The following is a 22335-nucleotide window of genomic DNA, read 5'->3' on the forward strand; positions in this document are numbered from 1 at the left end:
TGTCGCCTTGTGATCTCGAGTTAGCATCCAGAGGCAAAGATTTAACACTCAGAGGTCACGATTCAACATCCAGAGGCAAAGATTTAACACTCAGAGGTCACGATTCAACATCCAGAGGCAAAGATTTAACACTCGGAGGTCACGATTCAACATCCATAGGCAAAGATTTAACACTCGGAGGTCACGATTCAACATCCAGAGGCAAAGATTTAACACTCGGAGGTCACGATTCAACATCCATATTCAAAGATTTAAGACTCGGAGGTTACGTTTCAACATCCAGAGGCAAAGATTTAACACTCGGAGGTCACGATTCAACATCCAGAGGCAAAGATTTAACACTCGGAGGTCACGATTCAACATCCAGAGGCAAAGATTTAAGACTCAGAGGTCACGATTCAACATCCAGAGGCAAAGATTTAACACTCGGTGGTCACGATTTAACACCCCTTGGCAACAAGTTATCACCAGAGGATCACTGTGTGTTTCAGTTTGTGTTTACACTAAATATCATTTAGATGATAGCTGGCCTCAAACCGTTCACATACAGCCTCAGATACGTTCTTTGGAACCTTTCTTTTCAATACAATGTCTGGTATGTAACAAAGATATTGTAAAAGAAGAATCGTGTTGTTCAATACTCTCACAATACTGGCCTTGTCTTCATAGATACACTTGTCGGCACCAACTTAGAGGTGGCATGGAAATTCGGAACGGACCATATCTGTGGCTTTTTGTAGGTTGCACAGTGAGACGCAGTTTATAATTTCATTTGTCGTCACGCGAGCTTAGGCAAACAGTTTGTTTCTAAAACTGATCATATTCTGTGTGCTTTTCTCACCGCCCAACTCGGTCTCACCAGTTGCTCTGGCACACGTTAGAATATCGTCGGTACTACTAAAATATAGATTGATATTTCGCTCGACTCTTGTAGTGAAAACAACAATTTTACCTGCTGCTCTGCTCAAGCCCATCACAACAAATTGAAACAAGTTCAGCAATAACATGTTATTCCACTTATTATAAACATTAACTAATTCACTATAACTAAGAGTTTATAGCTCTGTTTTAGTCATTTACGACATTACTTAACATGGTATATAATACAACTTCACTCAGTATACAGTAAATAACTCAGTATGCAGCAATATAATCGAATTTTACTATTATAATTTGAATTAACCATGAACAGATGCCCTTGCCATCGCCGTGACCAGTACCGTGTTATTCCCAGAGAGCGAGGCAGAAAAATACACACGCACACGCACATTGTATTTACGTATTAGCAAGACGATGCATATAAAATGCCTGTTTTGAATTATTCGACCAGTGGCCGAGGTGGATGGCTTTGAATGAAATGGAGAGTGAGCTCTCGAGTGTGTGTTTCTCAAAAGGTTATGAGAACTGGGTTTAAACGCCTTGTCAGATATGTCAGTCTTTTGCTAATTGCAATCTTTTGCTCACAAGGTGACGCCAGTTCCACCGTTCCATTGTTTCCACAATCAGCAGTATTGTCTCACGGTGTGTTTATGCTGGAGACTCGGTCGTGCCTGAACTTCACCAATATCAACAACTTACCATGTCCAGTTTGAAAGATGTCTCTAATTTCGTGAAGGCAATAAACATTCTCGCATTCCCCTCGAAGGATTTCCTTTTATCTTCAAATTGATGTTTCTCATTTGTCAGCGAAAACGATTCAATGTTTATTTTTTCCCACGGCTCCATTTTCTAAAAACGAACCTATGTGAGCAGCACCCGCCATGCACTACGTGAAGATGGAGGTTCCCCTTATGTCAGGAAATACTGTTTAATTATATTTGCTCAATTAATTGCCAGTTATGTTCGGTAAATGAGTTAACTTAGTGGGTGAGTGAATGCTGGTGTATGCCATTACAAGTGCTCTTCCATTTTCATTAAACAGACTGTTAAATAATAGCTTGAGAGAGAAACCGCCATCATGGTTATCCGGGTTATACCATGGGGCACCGAGACCTTGTCCTAACTTGCCTATAGACATTCGACACTTATCTACTGATATATATTTGTAATCCATTCAATAAACTGGTACAGTTAATTATTTGTCCAACTACGGTAGCTCTTCAAAACATCACTGTAATCCAATTTATATACCGAGTAATTACTTTACATTTCTGGGACGGAAATGACCCATTTGTTGAATTCTAAAGATTCTTTGAAGCGTACGCCGCCTTGGAACGCGCGAATTCAGCAGGCTATCACGATGTGAACATTTCTTCTCTGAAGCCAAAGATTAGCATAAGAGCGAAAAAAGTGTACATGCATGAAACCGTATCCGGCTGCACTTTACTGACTTTTGACACTAAATATTCAATGAACATGACGTAGGGCTGTTCCAAGAAAACATGTAAATCCACTTCTCCGGCTAGGGAAAGATTATGAAGGACGTCTGGTGACAACTAATGCGCTTGATTTATTAATCCGGCAGTACTAATTAGACGCCTTGACATTACTTAGCTCTCTCATTATCTTAACAGATCCCTGCAGGTTGTGGTGTTTGCAGCCAACTTATTAAAATTGATTATATGGTTTATTAAGATTGTGGTGTACTGGCCTTGACTTTAAGCCATACAGTGAGATGTTCGTCTGGCTCAAGTCAAAAAGTGTGTTGACATTATTTTAGCCAGAATAACTAAAAAGCTAGTAAAAAACAACATGTCTACAGTGTAGTATATCAACCTACAATATTACGCACGTACAAGACTGTTTTTTTGTGTATCTATATTAACGTGGCATGATTAGTTTCTAGTGACAAGGCTAGGCTGCGTTTTGCAATATTCCAGCAATTCCAGCAATATCATGGGGGTCACCAGAGATTGGCTCCACTTATGGTACCCATGTCGGGAATAGAACCCGGCCTTCAGATTGACGAGGAATACTTTTACTACTAGTCTACCGACCTCCCAGAAACACAATAAAAATTATGAGTGCAATTTGACTGAATTACCTTATAAACGGTATGAAACACTCATTCGGGATACCACAGGCAGACACACTTTATTAGCTCATGCCATAATGTATTTCTTGGCGTAGTACAGCGTTATTGGTCATATTTATAGTGATTGGTGATGAAAAGTCAAGATTAACGACAGAGACAACTACTTGGCGAGGATATCATTTAACAATTAGTATGACTCTTGTTTCTTAACTTCGGCGCTTCACAAACATATTTCGCTAAGTTTCTTTGTATGGGGATACTTTCTCATTGATATAATTGTATAAATTTTAGCATAGGTTTTAAGTAATAACATTGCCTAAGATACTTTTTATAACATAATATAACTGTTTAATAGCATATTAAAACCAAAGTGGTGTTTGTCTTCTGTATCATTATTATTACATTTTAAACAGAATCTCTCAAACGGTGGATTCTATTACTTCCATGTCTCCCGGTGTCTCTGTGTAGAGAATGAGATGATAATTGTAATCTTGTAAGTACCCATTAATTTTTAGAGCTTAAAACTTGGTAAAGATGACCTTCAAGACCACATTTCACTTTAAAATCCTCACACAACTAAAAGAAATTAGATTCTCTTACATTTTGGTACCAGGTTGTCGTGTAATTATCTTCTAGGCGCCGTTTAAACACTGCGAGAAAAGTACGCACGTTTACACAAGAGGAGATAACCATTCATGGTAAAATAGATATTTTTATGTAACGATATCACTTACTCGAAATATTGCATGCATTACCTTGTGTTTCCTTTAAAGAACAAATCGACTTTGGTTTTTTTTACTCTACTAACTATTACATTTGAAAGATTTGTGGTTAGTCTTATGCGGAACACCAAATTCATTCTTAAAAAGCTTGTGGTTAATTAATACCGAGCGATTAAAAGTTGCCAAAAAGTCGCCTGCTTCAATCTCGCCCGCCAACGAAACCACAAACAGGTTACGTAACTCTGTCGCCAGAGCACTGCAGTGACGTCATATGAGGAAGGATTTTCAGTTAGTTGTATAGAAAGTGTGTAGCACGCACGTCATTTTGATGATTTCTCGACATCAACGAGGACATGCCGAATCGTTGCGTTGTCGCCAATTGCTCCTAGTGGTCGGGCGATGGTGTCACCATGCACAGATTTCCACAGGACCCCGCAGTTCGTGCTAAATGGGTTATGTTTGTGAGTGCGAAGCGAGCGTTGTGGAAGCCTGAAACGATGTCTTACTTGTGTTCAGATCGTTTCACGGAAGTTAAAGAATCAAAACTACTTACTAGTAGTAAACTATCTATATGATTGATGACCATAAAGACTTTCCATGACACAACTTGTAACATAACGATTTCTTCCTCAGAAGCGTGGTTGTGGTCGAAGTAACAATAATATTGTAAGTAGTATTATATTGACACCCACCTCGCTTCCACGAGAAAAATTGTTATGTTATAAGATATGTCATGCAAAATCCTATTGGCCATCAATCAAATACATATTTTACTACCACTAGAAAGTAGTCTTGATTTTGTAGCTCAGTGAAAACAAACCTAAATAGCATGTATCCTCAGACTGGCGGATGTTCGCGACATGCATTACCTTGTATTTCCTTTAAAATAAAATTACTCGACGATACTACCTTAAACCAACATTGCACCACATTCACTTGTCTCGGAATAATTAACGGGCGTCTTCCGATCTCTCCATACGCACAAAGATTGTTAGTACTATTTTTTACACTGAGAATAGTTTTACAGAACATTCGATGAACTCGTTCAATGTTCTCAGCTTGTTTCCAACCCCAAATTTCACATGGTGCAATACTGGTACGACGCAGGTATCAAATAACTCTAGGGAAGGTTTTACACCTAACTTGTCTTAACCTCATACACTAACGCTTTACAGGCTTTAGTCCTTCCTCGGCTTACACTTTGATTGTATGACTGAGATTATCATTTGATATCACGTCCGATAATCCTAAATGATTACAATTTCTAAAGTAGTTGAATCATACACGAAATGTATATCTACTGGTTCCTGGGATTTACTGAATGTAGCAACTTAAGTTTTTCAATGCTTTACAGTTAATCCCCCTGTTTTACAGCAACTGGACAGAGAATGAAGCTATGGCTGTAATCCAGTTCTAGGCATTAAGACCATATCGTCGGCCAACTGAAGTAGAAGCATCATAAGGACCTGGCCCCGATTTCTTGGAACAAACTTAAGTCTGAGTTTTGACTCAAGTTAAAGTTTTTTCTCAAATTTGAGAAAATGCATGTAAATGCATTTCCCCAAATTAACTGAAATTCATATTTACTCAAACGAAGGAGACAATTTAAGTTTAGTAGGTAGGTTACTTGAGTTGTTTTGGGTTTTTGATTTTAGAAATGCATTTGAGTTAGAAATTCAACTGTTTCAAATTGTAAAAATCAGTTTCAAATTTGAGTAAAAACTTAAGTTTGTTTCGAGAAATCAGGGCCTGGGCCCCGTTCCTCAAGGCGATCGTAGCGCTACGACAGTCGTAAGTCTATGTTAAAGTATAGGAGTTACGATCAACTTAGTGCTACGATCGCCTTGAGGAACGGGGCCCTGGTCTTCAGCACTGTATCCTGATTTCTCTGATCTATTGTAAACACGCTGCTTCATATCTGTATACATGTGTATGATTCCCGACACTACTCTGTACATCACATGCTTGATAACGGTGTCAGTGTCTTCACCGAAACGTTCCTGATTGTAATAAAGATGCTGTTCATCCATATATCTTCTCCTTACTAAGTTCCATGGCCATATTTGACAGTTTTTAATGATAGCACACACTGAAATAAGATAAACATATCGTGCTAGTCAGTAATACATAGTTGTCTGTGTTGAGTGATGTTTCGAGCAAACTTGAAACCATGTCATTTATTATCATTCTGAACGTTGAGAGCAAAGAAACTCATCTTCATTCAAATTCATCACAAAGCACATAGCGCGGTGTTATTATGGTCAAAACTATATACATGTATCAAAAAAGCTTTTGAGATTTCCAGGATGTATACTCATATATGTTATACCATTATGCACAAATAGAGCTTTGTAAATATGAGTGATGACTTGCGTGGACTGAACTGCATAATTGTGAAAAAAAACATTGTTGTAGAGGTATATGTACAAACGCCTGCACCAATTTAGCAAATTGCTTCGTTTTGACAATTCAGTGAAATAAACTGTGGTGCGTGGCCTTTCGGAACATTTCACAAGCTCGAGGAAGGTGCACTTATCAAGTAACAGATCCGTTTTACCGAACACAGACTGATATACATTTGAACAATTTGTAAGTTGTATTAACAAAGGAACTACGCAGTTTATTGAAAAGGACTTCATCATAACAATAACACAATGTACTTGTGTCGGATTTGTGTCGATTAGCGGTTAAGAGTTGCCTTCAACAAAATACAAATCACTCATGTAACTCGCGTAACAAAAAGATATAGTCTCTCTGAGGATGTGCAAAATATGTACATTGCAATATAACCAGCGTGTTAAGGCGTTGGCAGTTTCACCCTGGAAGAAGTCAATGTGTCAAATGAACATCCTTTATGGGAAAGGTGACCACTCAGAAGGATCATATTCGTTTCGTCCGAAAACTTCGAATATAGCTTAAAAACTTTAGAAATTTAATTTGAACAATGATCCCTTAAACGATTTACAACGTACACGACCCATTATATATAATTCAGATGAAGTTGAATTCAAGCTGACAGTTTGACTTGTTTTAGGGTTGGCTTTTGTCATTGCTATTTGAGCTGCTTCTTGCTTCAAGGTAACCATAGTCCGAAGAATGATTGTATTGAGACACCTGAATTGTTAATATGGACGATTCGTTAGTCATCATGAAATGGAAGCAATACCTTCAGACTTCGACGGACAATTGTGCCATTGAGGAATGTTATCATCCGCTCTGACGTCACGTATTTAACAGATACACGATTTGAGGGGGAACGGTAACAAATGAAATCACTCGAACAACTGTCAAATATCATTGAATAGAGTTGTTTAGGAAAAACTATCTTTGAAAACTCAATAAGTTCTTGCGATAACTACTCGCATGACCAAACAGTCTTGTTACGAAGGATTATTAGAGCGAGAGTGGAGCAGCTAACAGGTTAAATCAACATGTTGTAGCTGAAGTACTTCCACCATCTGTCCAAGTGTCACATGACGTGGGAGACTGGGCTTGTTGAAGGCGTTAAAGGTTCATATCCCTCACATCAGAGATCATATACAGATATGGCTCCTGCTCTGCTGCTGCTGCTGCTGCTGACACTGTTTGCAGGACGTTTTACTCACACCCTTAACAGGATTTCAAATTAAACGTTATTCTTAATTACACAGATATATAATATTTATGTAAAAGATACCTTAGTAAAGAGATTGAAAGCGAGATTCCACGTGCTGGTGACAGCTGTCTACTGTCTCAGTTTTTGAAAGGCCACAGTAACCTGAGCACCCTCTGTGGTCAACCGAGTTTCATAATTTAAGAAATGTTTCAAGCTTTCATAAATTTCATATCTGTGTGTTGAGTGATGTTTCGAGCAATCTTCAAACTATGCCACTGACTATTATACTTAACAGCATGGCACATTGCGAGCAAAGAAACTCACCTTTATTTGTTATATATGACAAAGCCCAAAGCACTCTGTAGTTATGCTCACACATAATCACATAAAGTCACACTATAATGGCCACAACAAAACCACTGTAGATGTGTGACATGACTCACATATAGCATTTACTGACGTTGAACGGCCATTAGTCATTGCTGATTACACCATTTAGTTAGGTTCAATGTGCAGCTTTACAGGAAGTAGTCACTGATTACAGGTGACTCGAAATTTCTATATTTCAGTATTATTGTCAGTATAGAAATTATTATTGAATACGTGTGGTGTGTATTAACCTGGATATGGAAAAGGTAAACCTGAGTGAGACTTCACAGATTCGAATTTGAGTCCGTCGGATAAAAATCCTTTCCACTATATGTTGGTATATAACTTTAAGCAAAACTTCTTTTCTTCAAAGCACACCTGACAAAACATGTCTTGTCACGCCTATGTTCACAACTAATCAGAGGTGATTTAACAGTTTGGATGTGTTCCTCTTACGTGTTTCAAAGCATTGTATTCTACAACATTATTTTACACACAGAATATTAGATTTGCCAACAGTGTCCAAAATAGAATGCTACTTTCGCCTAGTTAACTCTGGTTATTTTCCAGAGGAACAAGAATAATTGAGGCCACCCAATGCCAGCTGAGCATCTTCAGGCACAATTTGTGTTTTTCCCTGTGTTAAACGTCAAAACTTTCGACGACTGCCGCATAGAGAGTGATCAAGAGATAGCTAACACAACCATCCACCTATTAAATGATGATTAACTGCTTATCGATACTGACTCGCCGCAGTGTCAGAGGTGTGGAGGAGCTTGGTGTATGATGACAACATCAGCGCCTACACAGTCACACGGCTTCTTCACGTGGCACCTTCCAGGACTTCGTATAACCCTACTGTTGGTTCATGCAGCACATTGTTATGATATATCACACACTGTGAGCTGACTTTGAGATAGAATATTTGATTACAATATTTCTTTGGTTTCTTTTTCCTGGCTCGTTGTTTTTAACCGACAGACGGATATTATTCATTTTCTTTTTTTCTGCCTACTATTGCATTTCCAGTAAGCAAATAACATCTTCTATGAGACAAGTACTTAATCAACGATATAACAAACAGCAGTATGTGGCTTATTGGCTTAGTGATGTATTGGCAATTCATTTTACATTGTTACTGATTCTTACTTAATGCTGATTGCATAAGTTTCATGGATTTTAATAGCGTGATGAAAGTGATTTAAAAACTGTTTTCATTGGTATCTGTGTACCGCATTACTTTGAAAACCATCCCCATTTTAAAAATTCATCATGCAATAAAAGGTTAGATCAGACATTTGAAATGCCGTAGCAATGTGAACTTTTAGGCTCACGTTTATTTTATCAACAATGAAGGATACTCGACGTTGACGCTAAAAAGGGTTATCATGGTGTTCATCTCGCTGACGGCGTCACGGATGCCTTGATCCTTCTGAACCGTCATCCCCTGTCTTCTTGAGATTGAGCTTGTCGTGTATCATGTAAACATGTCAGTTTTCTACATCGATTATTGACATGACCCAGGAAGACTGTAAGATGACTGTCTGTCTTCAACAACACAGCCAACGTTGTTCCAACCATATGGTGGCCACCTGGAAGGTCTGGGCCAGGCATGCAGCCATCCCCCCGGGCTGGTACTATGACAGGGATGCAGCCATCTCCCCGGGATCGTACTACGACAGGCATGCAGCCATCTCCCCGGGCTGGTACTACGACAGGCATGCAGCATCTCCCGGGCATCGACCATCTCCCGGGCTGGTACTACGACAGGCATGCAGCCATCTCCCCCTACGACAGGCATGGCCATCTCCCCGGGCTGGTACTACGACAGGGATGCAGCCATCTCCCCGGGCTGGTACTACGACAGGCATGCAGCCATCTCCCCGGGCTGGTACTACGACAGGCATGCAGCCATCTCCCCGGGCTGGTACTACGACAGGCATGCAGCCATCTCCCCGGGCTGGTACTACGACAGGCATGCAGCCATCTCCCCGGGCTGATACTACGACAGGCATGCAGCCATCTCCCCGGGCTGGTACTACGACAGGCATGCAGCCATCTCCCCGGGCTGGTACTACGACAGGCATGCAGCCATCTCCCCGGGCTGGTACTACGACAGGCATGCAGCCATCTCCCCGGGCTGGTACTATGACAGGCATGCAGCCATCTCCCCGGGCTGGTACTACGACAGGGATGCAGCCATATCCCCGGGCTGGTACTACGACAGGCATGCAGCCATCTGCCCGGGCTGGTACTACGACAGGGATGCAGCCATCTGCCCGGGCTGGTACTACGACAGGGATGCAGCCATCCCCCCGGGCTGGTACTACGACAGGCATGCAGCCAACCCCCCGGGCTGGTACTACGACAGGCATGCAGCCATCCCCACGGGCTGGTTCTACGACAGGCATGCAACCATCCTCCAAAGTGTGAACAGGGTCCATGTGGTCGCTGTGAACTAGTTCACACTCGGAATCCTCATCTCGCCTCGTCAAATGTTTTGGCTGCAAGTATAACCACTTGCATTTGCTGATAGAAGACTCCTGTATCTGAGAGTCAGTAACCTATGCGGTACCAGGTGTTGTTATCAAGAATATGTCAGATTAGTAGAGGCATCAGTGATGGCGATATGTGTCAGAGTGGGACATGGTACCTCCATTACCTGGACATATCTTCCACCGTTCTTGTTGAACCCCAAACCGGGCCAATTGCAACACACTGGTACCACATAACTGGGTCTCTCAAATATATGTCACCTGGCCTCTAACGGATGGGACCGCCTCCGTGGTGTAGTGGTTAGAGCGTCCGCCCGGAGAGCGGAAGGTCGCGGGTTAGATCCCCGACCGCGTCATTCCAAAAGACGTTAAAATATGGTACTTGTTGGTCCCTGCCTGGCGCTCGGCATTAATGGGTACATCAAGGACTGGTCGACTCGGAGTCAGTATAATGTGTCTGAGTGGGGTATTCATGCTTCACTGCGGCATGGTATCTCAGTGGGCTAGCACTATAAAACCAGCTTCAGTCTGGGCTAGTACAAGCAGCCGCACATACACACGCATGCAAGTCGTCATATGAGCGAAATATTCTCAAGCACGACGTAAAACCCAATTTCACCTCACCTCACCTCTAACGGATGGCTTGGCACTATTTCAGGTAGACATCACTTTTCGGGTACACACTGGTGCATGTATAAGTACTGTCATTTTTTGACAGTAAAATGCAGTCACCTTAATTACAGCTTATGTGAATCGGAAAAGGGTCTAAGCTTCTTAAATATTTAATGACATTTTTGATTATCTGTCATGGAAAATAACATGTAAGACATAGCCTTTGTAGAAATTAGTGTCGGGTAACAAAATTGCAACACGATTGTAGATAACACTTCCTTGTTCTTTGCATTTTATTACTGTTTCATTTGTACCTTTGTTTTACAGATTGCCAAGTTCTTCACATTCACGTGGACATTTGGCGAGTTCCTGTGTAAAGGTGTCCATTATCTCCAGAACGTCGTCATAATTTGCTCAGTGGCTAACTTGACCGGACTAAGTCTCGAGAGGTATCGTATTTTCTTCTCTTACCCTCATGTTTCCCAATTTGCAGAAACCGTACCTTATTGTCGTACATCGGCAGTATGGCATAACATAATTGGATGTTGTCGTTTGCACCGAAGGTCGATGTGATATGTCGTATTGCCAATAACACTCAAGAGAGACGTGATGTACTGTAACATTGCCGATAACACTCAAGAGAGACGTGATGTACTGTACATGTAAAATTGCCGATAGCACTAAAGAGGGACGTGATGTACTGTAACATTGCCGATAACACTCAAGAGAGACGTGATGTATTGTAACATTGCCGATAACACCCAAGAGAGACGTGATGTACTGTAACATTGCCGATAACACTCAAGGGAGAGGTGATGTACTGTAACATTGCCGATAACACTCAAGGGAGACGTGATGTACTGTAACATTGCCGATAACACTCAGGAGGGACGTGATGTACTGTAACATTGCCGATAACACCCTATGGAGACGTTGAAGCCCATTTCTGGTGTCCCCCGCCGTGATGTTGCTGGAATATTGCTAAAAGCGGCGTAAAACCAAACGTAATGTGTAATAATGCCGATAACACTCAAGGCAGACGTGATGTACTGTAATAATGCTGATAACACTCAAGAGAGACGTGATGTACTGTAACATTGCCGATAACACTAAAGAGAGACGTGATGTACTGTAACATTGCCGATAACACTCAGGAGGGACGTGATGTACTGTAACATTGCCGATAACACCCTATGGAGACGTTGAAGCCCATTTCTGGTGTCCCCCGCCGTGATGTTGCTGGAATATTGCTAAAAGCGGCGTAAAACCAAACGTAATGTGTAATAATGCCGATACCACTCAAGGCAGACGTGATGTACTGTAATAATGCTGATAACACTCAAGAGAGACGTGATGTACTGTACATGTAAAATTGCCGATAGCACTCAAGAGGGACGTGATGTACTGTAACATTGCCGATAACACTCAAGAGAGACGTGATGTATTGTAACATTGCCGATAACACCCAAGAGAGACGTGATGTACTGTAACATTGCCGATAACACTCAAGGGAGAGGTGATGTACTGTAACATTGCCGATAACACTCAAGGGAGACGTGATGTACTGTAACATTGCCGATAACACTCAAGAGAGACGTGATGTACTGTAACATTGCCGATAACACTCAGGAGGGACGTGATGTACTGTAACATTGCCGATAACACCCTATGGAGACGTTGAAGCCCATTTCTGGTGTCCCCCGCCGTGATGTTGCTGGAATATTGCTAAAAGCGGCGTAAAACCAAACGTAATGTGTAATAATGCCGATAACACTCAAGAGAGACGTGATGTATTGTAACATTGCCGATAACACCCAAGAGAGACGTGATGTACTGTAACATTGCCGATAACACTCAAGGGAGAGGTAATGTACTGTAACATTGCCGATAACACTCAAGGGAGAGGTGATGTACTGTAACATTGCCGATAACACTAAAGAGAGACGTGATGTACTGTAACATTGCCGATAACACTAAAGAGAGACGTGATGTACTGTAACATTGCCGATAACACTCAGGAGGGACGCGATGTACTGTAACATTGCCGATAACACCCTATGGAGACGTTGAAGCCCATTTCTGGTGTCCCCCGCCGCGATGTTCCTGGAATATTGCTAAAAGCGGCGTAAAACCAAACGTAATGTGTAATAATGCCGATAACACTCAAGGCAGACGTGATGTACTGTAATAATGCTGATAACACTCAAGGGACAGGTGATGTACTGTAATAATGCTGATAACACTCAAGGGAGACGTGATGTTCTGTAATAATGCAGATAACACTCAAGGGAGACGTGATATGTAATAATGCCGATAACACTCAAGTGAGACTTGATGTGTAATAATGCCGATAACACTCAAGGGAGACGTGATGTACTGTAATATTGCCGATAACACTCAAGGAAGACGTGATGTACTGTATTAATGCCGATAACACTCAAGGGAGACGTGATGTACTGTAATAATGCCGATAACACTCAAGAGAGACGTGATGTACTGTAACATTGCCGATAACACTCAAGGGAGACGTGATGTACTGTAATAATGCCGATAAACAGGAGACGGATGTAGAGAGACGTGATGTACTGTAACATTGCCGATAACACCTCAAGGAGACGTGATACTGTAATAATGCCGATAACACTCAAGGGAGACGTGATATGTAATAATGCCGATAACACTCAAGGGAGACTTGATGTGTAATAATGCCGATAACATTCAAGGAGACGTGATGTACTGTAATAATGCCGATAACACTCAAGGGAGACGTGATGTACTGTAATAATGTCGATAACACTCAAGGGAGACGTGAGACACAGTAATATTGTCGATAACACTCAAAGGAGACGTGATGTGTAATAATGCCGATAACACTCAAGGAGAAGCTTGATGTGTAATAATGCCGATAACATTCAAGGAGACGTGATGTACTGTAATAATGTCGATAACACTCAAGGAGACGTGATGTACCGTAATATTGTCGATAACACTCAAAGGAGACGTGATATGTAATAATGCCGATAACACTCAAGGAGGACGATGTACTGTAATAATGCCGATAACAATTCAAGGAGACGTGATGTAGCCTGTAATAATGCAGATAACACTCCAAGGGAGACGATATGTAATAATGCCGATAACACTCAAGTGAGACTTGATGTGTAATAATGCCGATAACACTCAAGAGAGACGTGATGTACTGTAATATTGCCGATAACACTCAAGGAAGACGTGATGTACTGTATTAATGCCGATAACACTCAAGGGAGACGTGATGTACTGTAATAATGCCGATAACACTCAAGAGAGACGTGATGTACTGTAACATTGCCGATAACAATCAAGGGAGACGTGATGTACTGTAATAATGCAGATAACACTCAAGGGAGACGTGATATGTAATAATGCCGATAACACTCAAGTGAGACTTGATGTGTAATAATGCCGATAACATTCCAAGGAGACGTGATGTACTGTAATAATGCCGATAACACTCAAGGGAGACGTGATGTACTGTAATAATGCCGATAACACTCAAGGGAGACGTGAGACACAGTAATATTGTCGATAACACTCAAAGGAGACGTGATGTGTAATAATGCCGATAACACTCAAGGGAGACGTGATGTGTAATAATGCCGATAACACTCAAGGTGTAATAATGCCGATAACACTCAAAGGAGACGTGATGTAATACTGTAATAATGCCGATAACACTCAAGGGAGACGATGGAGACGTGTAATAATGCCGATAACACTCAAGGGAGACGTGATGTACTGTAATAATGCCGATAACACTCAAGGAGACGATGACTGTAATAATGTCGATAACACCCAAAGGAGACGTGATGTGTAATAATGCCGATAACACCTCAAGGGAGACGTGATGACTGTAATAATGCCGATAACACTCAAGGGAGACGTGATGTACTGTAATAATGCCGATAACACTCAAGGGAGACGTGATGTACTGTAATACGTGATAACACTGTAATGAACGTGCCGATAATGCCGATAACACTCAAGGAGACGTGATGTACTGTAATAATGCCGATAACACTCAAGGAGACGTGATGTACTGTAATAATGCCGATAACACTCCAAGGAGACGTGATGTACTGTAACAATGCCGATAACACCTCAAGGAGACGTGATGTACTGTAACATCTGCCGATAACACCGCCGTGAAGACGTGATGAATAATACGCCGATAACACTGCCGAGACGTGATGTACTGGTAAACCGATAACACAAGGTGACGTGATATGTAATAATGCCGATAACACTCAAGGAGACGTGATGTACCGTAATAATGCCGATAACACTCAAGGAGACGTGATGTACTGTAATAATGTCGATAACACTCAAGGAGACGTGATGTACTGTAATAATGCCGATAACACTCAAAGGAGACGCGTTGATGTGTAATAATGCCGATAACACTCAAGAGAGACGTGATGTACTGTAATAATGCCGATAACACCTCAAGGAGACGTGATGTATGTAATAATGCCGATAACACTCAAAGGAGACGTGATGTACTGTAATAATGCCGATAACACTCAAAGGAGACGATGATGTAATAATGCCGATAACACTCAAAGAGACGACGATGTACTGTAATAATGCCGATAACACCTCAAGGAGACGTGATGTACTGTAATAATGCCGATAACACTCAAAGGGAGACGTGATGTATTGTAATAATGCCGATAACACTCAAGAGAGACGTGATGCACTGTAATAATTGCCGATAACACTCAAGGAGAGGATGATGTGCCGATAACTGTAATAATGCCGATAACACCTAAGAGAGAGGTGATGTACTGCGTAATAATGCCGATAACACTCAAGGGAGACGTGATGTAACATTGTAATAATGCTCGATAACACTAAAGAGAGACGTGATGTACTGTAACATAATGCCGATAACACTCTCAGGGAGACGATGACACTGTAATAATGCCGATAACACCTGATAACACCCAAGGAGACGTGATGCACTGTAATAATGCCGATAACACTCAAGGGAGACGTGATGTGTAATAATGCCGATAACACTCAAGGGAGACTTGATGATGTAATAATGCCGATAACATTCAAGGGAGACGTGATGTACTGTAATAATGCCGATAACACTCAAGGGAGACGTGATGTACTGTAATAATGCCGATAACACTCAAGGAGACGTGATGTACCGTAATAATGCCGATAACACTCGCTGAGACGTGATGTACTGTAATAATGCCGATAACACTCAAGGAGACGTGATGTATGTAATAATGCCGATAACACCCTCAAGGAGACGTGATGTACCGTAATAATGCCGATAACACTCAAGGAGACGTGATGTACCGTAATAATGCCGATAACACTCCTGGCTGACGTGATGTACTGTAATAATGCCGATAACAATCAAGGGAGATGATGTACTGTAATAATGCCGATAACACTCAAGGGGAGACATGATGTACTGTAATAATGCCGATAACACTTAAGGAGACTTGATGTGTAATAATGCCGATAACACTCAAGGGAGACGTGATGTACTGTAATAATGCCGATAACACTCAAGGGAGACGTGATGTACTGTAATAATGTCGATAACACTCAAGGGAGACGTGAGACACAGTAATATTGTCGATAACACTCAAAGGAGACGTGATGTGTAATAATGCCGATAACACTCAAGGGAGGCTTGATGTGTAATAATGCCGATAACATTCAAGGGAGACGTGATGTACTGTAATAATGCCGATAACACTCAAGGAGACGTGAGTACCGTGATAATGCAGATAATAATGCCGATAACAGTACTAATGCCGAGACAAGGAGACGTGACTGTAATAATGCCGATAACACTCAAGGAGACGTGATACCAAGGAGACGTAATAATGCCGATAACACCTCATGGAGACGTGATGTACCGTAATAATGCCGATAACACCTCTTTAAAAGGAGACGTGATGTACTGTAATAATGCCGATAACACTCCATGGAGGAGAATAATGATGATATGTAATAATGCCGATAACACTGATAAGGGAGAGGAGACGTGATGTACTGTAATAATGCCGATAACACCTGGGGAGACGTGAGACACTGTAATAATGCCGATAACACTCAAGGAGACGTGATGTACTGTAATAATGCCGATAACACTCAAGGAGAGACGTGATGTACTGTAATAATGCCGATAACACCTCAAGGAGACGACGAGACACCGTAATAATGTCGATAACACTCAAAGGGAGACGTGATGCGTAATAATGCCGATAACACTCAAAGGAGACGTGATGCGTAATAATGCCGATAACATGCCGATAACACTCAATAATGCCGATAAGACTGGAGACGTGATGTACTGTAATAATGCCGATAACACCAAGGGAGACGTGAGACACTGTAATAATGCCGATAACACTCAAGGAGACGGTGATGACACTGTAATAATGCCGATAACACTCCAAGAGACGATTGATGTGTAATAATGCCGATAACACTCAAGGAGACGTGATGTACCGTAATAATGCCGATAACACTCAAAGGAGACGTGATGTACTGTAATAATGCCGATAACACTAAGGGAGATGTGTACTGTAACATTGCCGATAACACTCAAGGAGACGTAATGATGTACTGTAATATTGTCGATAACACTCAAGGAGACGTGATGTACTGTAATGCCGATAACACTCAAGGAGACGTGATGTACTGTAATAATGCCGATAACACTCAAGGAGACGTGATGTACTGTAATAATGCCGATAACACTCAAGGAGGAGACGATGTACTGTAATAATTACCGATAACACTCAAGGGAGACGTGATGTACTGTAATAATGCCGATAACACTCAAGGAGACGTGATGTACCGTAACACCAATGCCGATAACACTCCGGCTGAGACGTGATGTAACTGTAATAATGCCGATAACACTCAAGGAGACGTGATGTACTGTAATAATGCCGATAACACTCAAGGGAGACGTGATGTACTGTAATAATGCCGATAACACCTGTAACGAGACGCCGATAATAATGCCGATAACACTCAGGGAGACGTGATGTACCGTAATAATGCCGATAACACTCAAGAGAGACGTGATGCACTGTAATATTGCCGATAACACCCAAGAGGAGACGTGATGTACTGTAATAATGCCGATAACACTCAAGGAGACGTGATGTACCGTAATAATGCCGATAACACTCAAGGGGACGTGATGTACTGTAACATTGCCGATAACACCTCAAGGAGACGAGCCGATGTACTGTAATAATGCCGATAACACCCTGGAGACGTGACGTAATAATGCCGATAACACCTGAGAGACGTGATACTGTAATAATGCCGATAACACCTGGGGAGACGTGATGTACTGTAATAATGCCGATAACACCTCAAGAGAGACGTGATGTACTGTAACATTGCCGATAACACTCAAGGGAGACGTGATGTACTGTAACATTGCCGATAACACTCAAGGAGACGTGATAACACCGTAATAATGCCGATAACACCGCTGGAGACGTGATGTACTGTAATATTGCCGATAACACCTGGAGACGTGATGTACCGTAACATTGCCGATAACACCTCACACCCGGAGACGTGATGTACCGTAATAATGCCGATAACACTCAATGGAGGAGACGTGATGTACTGTAATAATGCCGATAACATCAAAGGGAGACGTGATGTACTGTAATAATGCCGATAACACCCAAGGAGACGATGTACTGTAATAATGCCGATAACACTCTGGGAGACGTGATGTACTGTAATAATGCCGATAACACCCAAGGGAGACGTGATGTACTGTAATAATGCCGATAACACCTCAAGGGAGACGTGATGTAATGTAACATTGCCGATAACACTAAAGATAAGACGCAAGGATGTACTGTAATAATGCCGATAACACTCAGGAAGGAGACGATGTACTGTAATAATGCCGATAACACCTCAAGGGAGACGTGATGTACTGTAATAATGCCGATAACACTCAAGGGGAGACGATGTGATGTAATAACGCCGATAACACCTGGCGAGAGAAACGTAATATCGATAACACCTCAGGAGACGTAATGTACCGTAATAATGCCGATAACACTCAAGGGGAGACGATGCACTGTAATAATGCCGATAACACTCAAGGAGACTCTGATGTACACTGTAATAATGCCGATAACACTCAAGGAGACGTGATGACACCGTAATATTGCCGATAACACTCAAGGGAGACGTGATGTACTGTAATAATGCCGATAACACTCAAGGAGGGAGATGTAATAATGCGTACATAATGCCGATAACACTCAAAGGAGACGTGAGACAGTAACGTGATACATCATCGATAACACTCAATGCCGGGAGACAAGATGATGCACCTGTAATAATGCCGATAACACTCAAAGGAGACGATGATGTGTAACAATGCCGATAACACTCAAGGAGACGCGATGTACTGTAATAATGCCGATAACACTCAAGGGAGACGTGATGTACTGTAATAATGCCGATAACACTCAAGGGAGACGTGATGTACTGTAATAATGCCGATAACACTCAAGGGAGACGTGAGACACTGTAATAATGCCGATAACACTCAAGGAAGACGTGATGTGTAATAATGCCGATAACACCTCAAGAGAGACGTGATGTACCGTAATATTGCCGATAACACCTCAAGGAGACGTGATGTACCGTAATAATGCCGATAACACTCAAGGAGACGTGATGTACTGTAATGTTGCCGATAACACTGGCGAGACGTGAGAAGGACGATGACACCCGATGTAATAATGTCGATAACACTCAAGGGAGACGATGATGTGTAATAATGCCGATAACACTCAAGGGAGACGTGGATGTAATTATGCTGATAACACTCAAGGAGAAGTGATGTGTAATAATGTCGATAACACTCAAGGGAGACGTGATGTACTGTAATAATGCCGATAACACTCAAGGAGACGATGTACCGTAATATTGCCGATAACACTCAAGGGAGACGTGAGACACTGTAACATTGTCGATAACACCCTGGGGAGACGTGATGTGTAATAATGCCGATAACACTCAAGGAGACGCTGACGATGTGTAATAACGCCGATAACACCTCAAGGGAGACGGATGTACTGTAATAATGCCGATAACACTCTAAGGAGACGAGACACAGTAATAATGTCGATAACACTCAAGAGGAGACGTGATGTGTAATAATGCCGATAACACTCAAACAGACGTGATGCACTGTAATAATGCCGATAACACTCAAGGAGACGTGATGTACTGTAATATTGCCGATAACACTCAAGAGAGACATTGATGTACTGTAATATTGCCGATAACACCCAAGGGAGACGTGATGTGTAATAATGTCGATAACACTCAAAGGAGACGTGATGTACTGTAATATTGCCGATAACACCCAGGGGAGACGTGATGTACTGTAATTATGCCGATAACACTCAAGGAGGACGATGTACTGTAATATTGCCGATAACACCCACGGGGGAGATGTGATGTGTAATAATGCCGATAACACTCAAGGGAGACGTGATGACACTGTAATAATGTCGATAACACCAAAAGGAGACGTGATGTACCTGTAATATTGCCGATAACCCTCAAAGGAGACGTGATACACAGTAATATTGCCGATAACACCTCAAAGGGAGACGTGATGTACTGTAATAAATGCCGATAACACTCAAAGGAGACGTGATGTACTGTAACATTGCCGATAACACTCAAGAGGACGTGATGTACCGTAACATTGCCGATAACACTCCTGGGAGACGTTGAAGCCATTTCTGGTGTCCCCCGCCGTGATGTTGCTGGAACATTGCTATAAAGCGCCGCGTAAAACCAGACGTAATGTGTAATAATGCCGATAACACCTCAAGGCAGACGTGATGTACCGTAATAATGCCGATAACACCAAGGGAGACGTGATGTACTGTAATAATGCCGATAACACTCAAGGAAGACGTGATGTACCGTAATAATGCCGATAACCGATAACACTGTAAAGCCGATAACACGACGGAGACCGTAATAATGCCGATAACACTCAAGGAGACGTGATGTGTAATAATGCCGATAACACTCAAAGGGAGACGTGTGTATGTGTAATAATGCCGATAACATCCAAGGGAGACGTGATGTACTGTAATAATGCCGATAACACTCAAAGGAGACGTGATGTACTGTAATAATGCCGATAACACTCAAGGGAGACGACACATTAATAATGCCGATAACACTCAAGGGAGACGTGATGTAATAATGCCGATAACACTCTGCAAAGGAGACGTGATGTACGTAATAATGCCGATAACACCTCAAAGGGGAGACGTGATGTACCGTAATAATGCCGATAACACTCAAGGAGACGTGATACCAAGCAATGTGTAATAATGCCGATAACACTCAAGGAGACGTGATGTACCTGTAATAATGCCGATAACACTCAAGGAGAGACGTGAGACACTGTAATAATGTCGATAACACTCAAGGGAGACGTGATGTGTAATAATGCCGATAACACTCAAAGGAGACGTGATGTACTGTAATAATGCCGATAACACTCCAAGGAGACGTGATGTACCGTAATAATGCCGATAACACCTCTGAGGAGACGCGATGTACCGTAATAATGCCGATAACACCCATGGAGACGGAGATACTGTAATAATGCCGATAACACTCAAGGAGACGTGAGACACTGTAATAATGCCGATAACACCTCAAGGAGACGTGATGTACTGTAATAATGCTGATAACCCCTCAAACGGAGAAGGAGACGAGACACTGTAATAATTGTCGATAACACCAAGGAGACGTGATGCGTAATAATGCCGATAACACTCAAGGAGACGTGATGACACTGTAATAATGCCCAGATAACACCAAGCGAGACGTGGAGACACTGTAATAATGTCGATAACACTCAAGGAGACGAGATACTGTAACATTAATGCCGATAACACTCCAAGGAGACGATAACACCTGAGACACTGTAATGCCGATTGCTCGATAACACCTCAAGGAGACGTGATGTGTAATAATGCCGATAACACTCAAGGAGACGTGATGTTAACAATGCCGATAACACCTGGCGGAGACGAGACTGTAATAATTGTCGATAACACCTCGGAGGAGACGATGTAAATATAACGCCGATATAAACACCTCTGGGAGGAGACGATGTACTTAACGCCGATAACAAGGAGACGAGATGTAATACGCGTAATAATGCCGATAACACTCAAGGAAGACGTGATACCGATAACACCGTCAAGGGAGACGTGATGTCGATAACACACTCAAGGAGACGTAATATGAACTTGCTGTAATAATGCCGATAACACCCAAGAGAGACGTGATGCTTTAACAATGCCGATAACACTCTGGGGAGACGAGACACTGTAATAATGCCGATAACACTAAAGGAGACGTGAGACACTGTATAATGTCGATAACACTCAAGCGAGACGTGATGACACGCGTAATGACTCAATTAATGACCGATAACACTGATAATGCCGATAACGCTGA

At 41.9% G+C, this 22335-nt stretch overlaps 1 protein-coding gene across 1 annotated transcript in view; it reads left to right on the top strand.

The window, feature by feature from the left end:
* Positions 1–22335, top strand: part of LOC124292553 (QRFP-like peptide receptor) — a 64534-nt gene that overhangs the window by 8234 nt on the left and 33965 nt on the right. Inside the window, exon 2 of the mRNA XM_046729687.1 lies at positions 11095–11216. Coding sequence (XP_046585643.1) covers positions 11095–11216 — 122 coding nt within the window. The remainder of the gene's footprint in view (positions 1–11094; positions 11217–22335) is intronic.

Source organism: Haliotis rubra, unplaced genomic scaffold (assembly GCF_003918875.1).
Source record: "Haliotis rubra isolate DU_JTF1 unplaced genomic scaffold, ASM391887v1 Scf52, whole genome shotgun sequence".
Taxonomy (NCBI): domain Eukaryota; kingdom Metazoa; phylum Mollusca; class Gastropoda; order Lepetellida; family Haliotidae; genus Haliotis; species Haliotis rubra.